This window comes from Monodon monoceros, unplaced genomic scaffold, assembly GCF_005190385.1.
Source record: "Monodon monoceros isolate NGI ecotype Baffin Bay Population unplaced genomic scaffold, NGI_Narwhal_1 Super_Scaffold_19, whole genome shotgun sequence".
Lineage (NCBI taxonomy): Eukaryota > Metazoa > Chordata > Mammalia > Artiodactyla > Monodontidae > Monodon > Monodon monoceros.
Window position 1 is genome coordinate 66,979,754 of NW_021703775.1, and position 10,036 is coordinate 66,989,789.

The 10,036-nt window shown below is 42.2% G+C and overlaps 1 protein-coding gene across 3 annotated transcripts; it reads left to right on the plus strand.

The window, feature by feature from the left end:
- Positions 1 to 112: 112 nt before the first annotated feature.
- SUPT7L (SPT7 like, STAGA complex gamma subunit) lies at positions 113 to 9,758 on the plus strand. 3 transcript variants are annotated; one of them, XM_029231769.1, is made up of 6 exons: positions 119 to 321; positions 1,105 to 1,205; positions 1,948 to 2,566; positions 6,016 to 6,340; positions 7,253 to 7,490; positions 9,054 to 9,758. In XM_029231769.1, exons 3-6 carry the CDS (start codon positions 2,154 to 2,156, stop codon positions 9,314 to 9,316), a joined length of 1,239 nt encoding a protein of 412 aa, XP_029087602.1. In that variant the 5' UTR covers positions 119 to 321; positions 1,105 to 1,205; positions 1,948 to 2,153; the 3' UTR covers positions 9,317 to 9,758. The 3 variants fall into 3 exon arrangements, with proteins under 3 accessions (XP_029087601.1, XP_029087602.1, XP_029087600.1); XM_029231768.1 differs by having other exon boundaries at positions 113 to 241; positions 1,105 to 2,566; positions 9,054 to 9,756; XM_029231767.1 differs by lacking the exon at positions 119 to 321 and having other exon boundaries at positions 332 to 2,566; positions 9,054 to 9,756.
- Positions 9,759 to 10,036: the final 278 nt, after the last annotated feature.

A 10,036-nucleotide genomic window follows, 5' to 3' on the forward strand; every position in this document is an offset into this window, starting at 1 on the left:
AGGCGGTCGAGGTACTGTCGGAATGGGGACATCTTTAGAGGTTGCAACTGGGTTATCACGACTTCCTGTGGCAGCGCCTGATTGAGAAGAAGCGCTTCCGGCAGCCTTGAATCACTAATCAACACACCGGCTTTCCGGGCCTGACGCGACCCTTGTCTCGGGCCTCTCGGAGTCGTACAGCCGCCCAGCCCCGCACCTGCGACGTGGCAGCCCATAGTGGAGCCTCCTTGCCTCGGTCCAGGTCCAGATGTCCCTGGGTCCTGGCTGCCCCAGCATTAGGGGACCCCAGGACCCTGTGATTGGCGCCTGCGCCTGCTGACGGTGACGGAGGAGCCCCCCCCCCCAGGGACTTGGGCATTGCTTGTGCTTGGTGTCTGTCCTTCGTGCTCCTTTCGGTGAAGCTAGGGGAGAGGGCGATTTTTGTTGTCACTTGGTTCATTCATTTATTCGTTTGTTCTTTTATTCTTTCCGAAACCAATTAACGAGGCAGCATAGTGTAGTTGTTAAGAGTGCAGGCCCTGGAGCCTGGCCGTGTTGATTTTCCCTCTCAGCCATTTCTGACATTAGGCAAGACAGTAGGCCTCAGCTTCCACATCTGCAAAGTGGGGTCATAATAGTATCTACTTCATAGAGAGGTTGGGAGAATTGAATTAACAGTAAAGGCAAAGCCTGGCATGTGGTAGGCACTCACGGCACTAAGATCACAGTTGTGAGAGCTAGATGGAAGAATAAAATTGACATAAGTACTAGTTTAAATATAGGGATAAATGCTGTGATGGAGACATGCAAAGTGCTGTGAGAATATGATGAAGGGAGTTGTACTGGGGAGGTGATAGAGAGTGGTGACGTAAGCCATACTTAAGAATGAATACAAGTCTGCCAGGGATGTGGTGGGTGTCAGGGCATTTCTGGCAGAGATCACATCTTTAAGCTGTGAAAATGCATGGCGAGTAGTCTGATACTGGTAGATCTAAAGTGGTCATTTGCTCCAGGAAGTTCCTCCTTTGTGTTTTCTCACTGCACCAGGTCTGTGTCTCTAGAACAGCTCTTACCACACATTTTAATATTGAAATGTCCTTTTTATGTTTTTCTCCCTCACTTCAGGGTAAGGATCTTGCATTAGTCTTTCTCTCTTCACATGATACCTGGCATTCGGTAAATGTTTGTCGAATTTGAAGAGACATATGGGCAATGAATCTGGAAGGGTGAGTTGAAGCCAGACTCTAAACGTTGTTGAATGGTAAACCAAAAAAATGTTGACTGACTTTTTTCCAATAGGCAATGAGTTTAAAATATTAATTGTAGCATTACTGTAGAGAGTAGATTAGATATAAGGAGAGACTGAAGGAAGGGATATTCGTTAGGAGACAGCAGATATCTCAGATTCTTCCCTATATACGTCAAGTTGAATGCATAAGACCGTTTAGGTTAGTGGTTCATAAATTTTTCCACCAGGACCAGTTAAAGGTTCCCATGCCTGGCATTCACAAATTAAGAACCACCTCGGGAATTCCCTGGTGGTCCAATGGTTAGGACTCGGCACTTTCACTGCCCAGGCCTGGGTTCTATCCCTGGTCGAGGGAACTAAGATCCTACAAGCTGCATCAAAAAAAAAAAAAAAAAAAACCACCTTTTCCTATCTTTAACTCTATTCCCTTTTCTCCTACTAATCCAGGACAGATGTGTCAAGATACTCTGAGAAGTATTCCAGGTTTCATTTAAGTATCTTGCCTTGCAAATCGTTCAGGACTGGGTATGATGGCAGTTCTCGTGATGAGTTAGTAGGGTGAGATGGAAAATATGGACACTATAGCCCCAGATACTCTTGCAGCTATTAATCTACTGATGACCCAAACTCTACCTTGTGGTTCAGTCCAGTAGGAATTGTCCTAGTGTGTGATTGTGATGACTGGCATCTAACAGTTATATTTCTCTTAATTTCTTCAGGGAGAACATCCTTGGTCCTACAGTGTTGCTGACACTGACATTTTTCTAAGTGGTCTTAAACTGCCTACTTTTTATGTAAATAACTGGCTAGACTTCATATTTTTCACTACAGAAGCCCATAACCTGCAGTTGCTAGAGATTTTAAAACACTACTTTTCGGATATCATCTATATTTAACTTGAAAGCTCTTCCTTTCTTATTCCAAAATGTTGAGATACTGGGGAGAGATACCAATCTCATCAAGCCAGACCAACAGAAGTTCCTTTGACTTGCTCCCTCGGGAGTTCCGACTGGTAGAAGTCCATGACCCACCCCTGCACCAACCCTCAGCCAACAAGCCCAAGCCCCCCACTATGTTGGATATCCCCTCAGAGCCATGCAGCCTGACCATCCATACCATTCAGCTGATCCAGCACAACCGACGTCTGCGTAACCTCATTGCCACAGCTCAGGCCCAGAATCAGCAACAGACAGAAGGTGTAAAGACCGAAGAGAGTGAGCCTCTTCCGTCCTGCCCTGGGTCACCTCCTCTTCCTGATGACCTCCTTCCTTTAGATTGTAAGAATCCCAGCGCCCCATTCCACATCCGGCACAGTGACCCAGAGAGTGACTTTTATCGGTAAGGCAAGGCTTTGCTATATCTTACTTTTCTCAAAAAATCTTCCCAAGAACTGTGTTAAGCAGGTAATCACATTTCCAGGAGGAAACTGAGGATGAGAGTAATTGCCTTGGCCGAAGTTGCTCAGGTAATTAGTGGGAAGTCTAGGACTTGAACCCTAATCTTCCGAATCCAGAGTCTGTTATTTTTTTATTTTCTGATGCAGCAAATATTTATGGAGTGCCTAATATGTGCCAGGCACTTTACTAGGAGCAAGTACTACACTAGTTTGTAAAATAGGCCATGTCGCATAGTCCTCAGAGTCTAGTCCTTCTGTTTCATTAAAAGGTATAATATGGGTTTAGCTCAGTGCCCTCAAGATGAGATTCATGGACTTATTCTCATACTATTAGGAATCTCCAAGTTCTATACAAGAATTTTTAATTGTGTATTTTCATTTTGATAACATAGTTTAAGAAATAATAATAGAAAAATGTTCTTGATCCTTGCTACTCAAAATCTGGTCCAAGATCAGCAACATCAACATCACCTGGGAGCTTGTTAGAAATGCAGAGTCTCAGACCCACCCAGACCTGCTGAATCAGAATTTTCATTTTAACAAGACCTCCAGAATGTTCATAAGTATATTTCAATTTGAGAAGGGCTGCTCCAGGTCCTCTGAATGACTGCCTTATAACCTAGGGCTACTACTAGGCTTCAGTGTAAAAGTTTGCATTTGGTGCCAAATAATTACTTTTTCCTTTTCATTTTGAACTTTGTCAGACCTATAGAAAAGTTTAAATAATAGTACGACACACACCCAAATACCCTTGACCTGGATTCACCAATTGTTAACATTTTGCCACATTTACTTTCTCTCTCTCACGTATGTGTAAGTGTATATACACACATTTACACACAAATATACAAACAGATATATATACATATACACATAAGACCTTTTTTGCCAAATATTTTAAAGTTGGAGACATTGCAATATATCACCCCTAAATTCTTCAACTTATCCTAAGAATAAGGAAATTTCCTACACAATCCCAATAACCATTATCACATCAAAGTAAATGAACACTAATTAAATACTATCATTTAATATGTCTGTATTCAGATTTCTCCAGTTGTCTCCAAAATATCTTTTGTAGGTATGTTTGTCCCCAGTCCTGGACCTAACAAAGATTCACGCATTGCATTTGGTTGTTATACCTCTTCAGTGTCTTTTTTTTTTTTTTTTGAGGTATAGTTGATTTACAATACTATATTAGTTTCAGGTGTACAACATCATGATTCAATATTTTTATAGATTATACTCCTTTTAAAGTTATTATAAAATATTGGCTATATTCTCTGTGCTGTACAATATATCCTTGTAGCTTATTTATTTGATACATAGTAGTTTATACCTCTTCATCCCCTTCTCCTATCTTGCCCTGCCCCTCTTCCCTCTCCCCCACTGGTAACCACTAGTTTGTTCTCTATATCTGTGAGTCTATTTCTTTTTTGTTATATTCACTAGTTTGTTTTAGATTCCACATAAAAATGATATCATACAGTATTTGTCTTTTTCTGCCTCTTTAGTGTCTTTTAAGCCAGAATAGCTTCCCCCTTTTATAATACATGATATTAATCTTTTTTAAGAGTTTAGGTCACTTGTAGGCTGTCCCAAATCAGACTGGATTTGCTGATTATTTCCTCAAGATTAGATTCAAATGAAATGTTGGCAAAAATACTACATAAGTAATATTGTATATCACTTAGTGCATCTGCCTATTGATAATAGTTGCTACTATTTTAATTGTCCCAAACTAATGAGAAAAGAACAGAAATAGACTTGTTAAGTAAGGCTTGCAGTTGGGCCAGATGAAGGCCAGAAAATGTCATGGTGTATTGTCTAATCGAAGGCTCTGAAGACACTGGAATAGTGAAAAAGGGAGGGAGAACTGTGTCGTTACATGCTTGCCCCGTGTTAGTATAGATGTGCCTAACTTCAACACACTTACCCTGTGGGAATCAGTACCAAGTTTACATTTTGAGAGCAATTTACCTTTAACAAAATAATATTGTCCTTCATATTAAATTGATGCTATTATTTAGAATTTGTACTTTCGTGTCAATTTTCTAATTTTAATTGTTAGGAAGATTCTGTGAACATCAGAAGTTTAAACGTAGTTTGTTTTATACATATTTAAGAAATGGTGTACAAAAATAATTTGCATCAGCTATGGGGGTACGGGAAGAATTATTTTCCTTTGAAATGGGTCCACATATTAAGCAAAGCAATACTGATTTAGCTCTGTTTATTAGGCACTTCTGAAGCCTTTAGCTTTTGGTCCAGAGAGACTGGCCATGGGAAACGATGATGCAAACAGTGAATGGAAAGTTATTAGGCAGTTGGTTTTCTTATGTTCCAATTATTATGTGAATTACAGTAGTTGCTACTGAGCAGATAACAGCAGCATGGGTGTGCAGCTCCTCAGGCACTCTGTACAGCAAGCACAGGGTGACGCATGCCAAGTATGGACCAGGGAAAAGTAATTTTCGTACCCTATCTTTTTTTTATCTATTTACTTTGTCAGAGGGAGGCAGAAGATAGGAAATTTCAGGAGAGTGGGTAAATTATTAGGAGCTCATTAAAAGTTATTTTTAGGAGACCAGACAGTTTTTTGAGGTTTTTTGTTTTGTTCGGGAAAGATTAGGATCTTTGTCATAGTGATTAGGCGCAAAACAGTGTATTATTAAGAACATGGGATCTAAAGGCAGAAGCTCTATCACTTAATAATACCAAAAATCTTTTGGCAAGTCAGCCCCTCTGAACTTCATTTTCTTCACCTGCCGGATAGGAATGTGAAGAAATATGGACCCCTACCCACTTCACAGCATAAAACAGGATAAAAATGCTTTGTAAGCTATATATGTTTTAAATTGCTTTTATAAAATTGAGTTCCTTTCCCAGCTTTCCAAAGGTCTGTTGTAGTTAAATAAGAATCTCCTAATTGGGACTGTGAATTTCTAGAAGTCCATATATTGCCCAGCATGTGAGGAACCTATGTTCTGGTGAAATAGAGCACCACTGAGCAGTATCTGAACTATACTCTTAAAATTAATCAGATCCAAAAAAAAAAAAAAATTAATCAGATCCTAAAAGTGATCAAAATCCAGCAGTTGTTATAAGGAGAAGGAAACTTCCTTTTCACTAGATACCCTTTTATACTGTTTACTACAGGCATCTATTGCCTGTTCAAAATTTATGTAATTGGAGCAGCTCAGGGATATGACTGTGGGTTGTTGAGACATGCCCTGACAGCAACAAGATGACACTGGGCTATGTAACCTGCCTAGAATTCCCCTGGAAAGCTGAGCCGGTGGTTTGATTGGGATTGTAAACTTCCTAGGGAGACAGGAGAGGTCACCCCTTTGGAAGAGCACTAATAACACTAGCATGTCTCCGCTTTCAGTGGGAAAGGGGAACCTGTGACTGAACTCAGCTGGCACTCCTGCCGGCAGCTCCTCTACCAGGCAGTGGCCACAATCCTAGCCCACGCAGGCTTTGAGTGTGCTAACGAAAGTGTCCTGGAGACCCTAACTGATGTGGCACACGAGTATTGTCTTAAGTTCACCAAGTTGCTGCGCTTTGCTGTGGATCAGGAGGCCCGGCTGGGGCAGACTCCCTTCCCCGACGTGATGGAGCAGGTTTTCCATGAAGTGGGCATTGGCAGCGTGCTCTCCCTCCAGAAGTTCTGGCAGCACCGCATCAAGGACTATCACAGTTACATGCTGCAGGTGAGAGGACCCTGAGGAGAAGTGGGTAAAGATGTGTAATCTAGGCGTGTCCAGCAGGATCCCTAACACTTGCTCTAGGGTGCAGAGCACAGGGTCTTGGAACAGAGTGGACTTACCCTGCTTTTCTCTTCGGCCCTGGCTGTGTTCCACTGGCCTCATCACTGACCTGGCCAGACTCAGGGGTCTCCTTTAGTCAGTGAAATTATAGCATGTGGTGAGCATGCTTTTATTCAACGAATATTTATTGAGTGCCTATTGTGAGTCAGGCACTATGAGATTCAGCAGTTAACAAGCTCCTTGAGCTTGCACTCTTGTTGAGAGGGAAACAAAAACAAGTAAACAAATAATGATCAAAATAATTTCAGATGGCGTTAAGTGCTATGAGAAAGAAACAAAGCAGAGTGAGGTGATGCTGCCCAAGGGTGGAGTGTGGTGGGGGAGACACCATTTTTGGTTAGAAACAGAAATATCTGAGCTCTTCAACCCTTGTGGCCTGAGGCATTTTGTTCACTGTTTCGGTTTCCCCAAATCTAAAATATGGTAAGGAATTCTTAACACCCAGTCGTCTTTGCTAAGCGATCCAGATTTCCTACAGTGTTCATCATCCACCTGTGGTACCTATGTCAAATCTTAATTTTTATAGCTAAAAATGTGATCTTTTGTCCCAGTTCTGATATAATACAGTCTAAATATTTTTCACCTTTATGTACCTTTTAATTAATGACATACACATTCTCTGCTAAACAGATATTCTTTACATGTCTCTGTCATTTACGAATTTCAAACTCACATTCCTTCCTTTGGCAGTGATGTTTTATGCATATTCATATTCTGTTGGCTTTTCCATGGATGCCACAAGCTGACTATCCAACTTGCTTTTAACTTGGAAAATTGACTCTTGCTTGCCAACAGATTAGTAAGCAGCTCTCTGAAGAGTATGAAAGGATTGTCAATCCTGAGAAGGCCACAGAGGACACTAAACCTGTAAAGATCAAGGAGGAACCTGTGAGCGACATCACCTTCCCTGTCAGTGAGGAACTGGAGGCTGACCTTGCTTCTGGAGACCAGTCACTGCCCATGGGAGTCCTTGGGGCTCAGAGTGAACGCTTCCCATCTAACCTGGAGGTCGAGGCTTCACCACAGGCTTCAAGTAAGAGAAAACAACTTACCCATTTTGATTCTGGGAGATCTGCCCGTCTCAGTACTTCTTGCGTTTTGGATTCAAACTCTGGAGATGGAAGAACAAAAGTGGGGATGGGCAGGAGAATGGAAAGTCTGAAAACGAATATAGCTTCACTGATCCACAGATACCAACATTCTCTTTGTAATTAAGGAAGAAAGGACTAGCAGAGCTTTACAGACATTCTTTAAAATTATTTCTAGTTAGGATGTAGATGCAATAAGTGATTACCAGAGTTAATTCAGCTGACCCAGCTGGGTGGGCAGATGGCCTCCTGTTCTCTGTATTCTGGTCTTTCCTGCTGCTTGTACTGAATTGATTAAGGCAACTTCCAGATAGATGGAGTAATGTTAATTGCTCAGGGATGTTTGAATAGTTGGGGTTCCTTGCTAAAGTACCCCCCAACAAGTTGGAACTGAAAGGAATTGAAATAGGGCAACCCAGTTACCGGCAGCTGGCCTCTTCTTCCAGATAGACCCTGTGATTACCTTCAGAACCAGATGACTTGATCCCTAAGTCAGTTAGATTGCAAATTAGTCTAGACGCTCAGTTCTTTACAAATATAAATTGTCACGTCATCAATGCACAAATGATGCAAATAGCCAGTCCCTCAGTGTAGCCTAAACAGAATTAGGCCGCATTTTTTAAAGTATTGGGCAGAGAGCCTTTCGCCATGGAAGACGTAATAACCACAGAACAGTGTTGCTAGAAGACACAGAGGCAGGAGAGCCAAAAAGAAATTGTTGCAGATGTAGGGGTCATGTCTCTTTTCAGCAGTCTGGGAACAGCTGCATTTCATACTGGTCATTAACTTTTCATAATGTGAGAGAGGACCAGGGACCCAAACACAAGGCAGGAAAACAAGACAGCCCCATAAAAGGACAGGCCAATGTAACACCTGACTAAGAGCCCATGGTTGTGCCTGCCTTTGAACCATTAATCTTTCCACGAGCATAGTTTTACCTCCCTAGTTTAGGGAAAATGGAGGTGGATGAGGTGGGGTAAAGGAGGGTGAGGAAGTGGAAAAGAAGATATTTAGGGTCGGTAACTGTTTGAGCAGAGAATAACCACCATATTCTCCATCCAAGTAGAGAATCAGAGTGAAAACTGACCTCAAAGGTCATCAGTTGGCCCTGGGTGGTGCATGTCTCCTACTTTGTTCCAGCCTTTTTATTTTTTAATATTTTTTTTAAACAAATTTATTTTATTTATTTATTTTTGGCTGCGTTGGGTCTTCGTTGCTGTGCACAGGCTTTCTCTAGTTGCGGCGAGCAGGGGGCTACTCTTCGTTGTGGTGTGTGGGCTTCTCATTGCAGTGGCTTCTCATTGCAGAGCATGGTCTCTAGAGCACAAGCTCAGTAGTTGTGGCGCACGGGCTCAGTTGCTCCGCGGCATGTGGGATCTTCCCGGACCAGGGCTCAAACCCGTGTCCCCTGCCCTGGCAGGAGGATTCTTAACCACTGTGCCACCAGGGAAGCCCTGTTCCCGCCTTTCTTACTGCTAGTTAGTTCTACGTTTTTCTTCCATTCCCAGGTACAGAAGTAAATGCTTCACTTCTTTGGAACTTGGCCCACGTGAAAATGGAGCCGCAAGAGAGTGAAGAAGGCAACGTCTCTGGGCATGGTGTGCTGGGCAGCGATGTGTTCGAGGAGCCCATGTCAGGCATGAGTGAAGCTGGGATCCCCCAGAGCCCTGATGACTCAGACAGCAGCTACGGCTCCCACTCCACTGACAGCCTCATGGGGTCCTCCCCTGTTTTCAACCAGCGCTGTAAAAAGAGGATGAGGAAAATATAAGGCAAAGAGGGAGAGTTTCTCTCCAGACCTACAAGACCCCATAGAAAACCTTGATGTATTCTAATTCGTTTCCATAAACAGTGATTTGACTTTTATTCTTAAACACAGTGGATTTTCCTGGTATCAGTGGAACCGGATTTAACCAAATAAGTCTTGCTTTTTCCTTTTGCATCCAGTTTTTGTAGTTTTCCACAACAACCAAGCTACCTTTCACAGACATCATGACACTGGGATGGTAATCCAGAGACCAAAGCACTGTCCCTGACATCTACTGTGTGACTAGACAAGTGACATAGCTTCTCTAGAGCTGTTTCTCTTGCACAACTGAGAAGAATCATACTGCTTTGACCTACCTTGCAGAGATATTATGAAGATGGAGATGTTGTTAAGCCTCAAAGCTGTGCTTGAAGAGACTCACAAGTAAATATATGCTGGTATCAGATGTCAGTTTTTTTTTAACTTGCTTCATTTTTGGTCGAAGTCCTTGGGAATCCAGTGCTAATACCTAATAGGAAATAGCTAAACATTGCATAGCTTATCTATCAGTAGTCTTGTTTTCAAACTGTTTTTGCTGCCCATGAGGTCGCCTATAAAGTCAGAGCGGTCTGTGGTAAACAGGCTTTTTGCTTTTTCAGACAGCCCTCTACTATCTCAGCCACATATTTTCTTCTTCTCTAGACTTATTCCATGTATTTCCACCATCTTTATTTTTTTATTTCC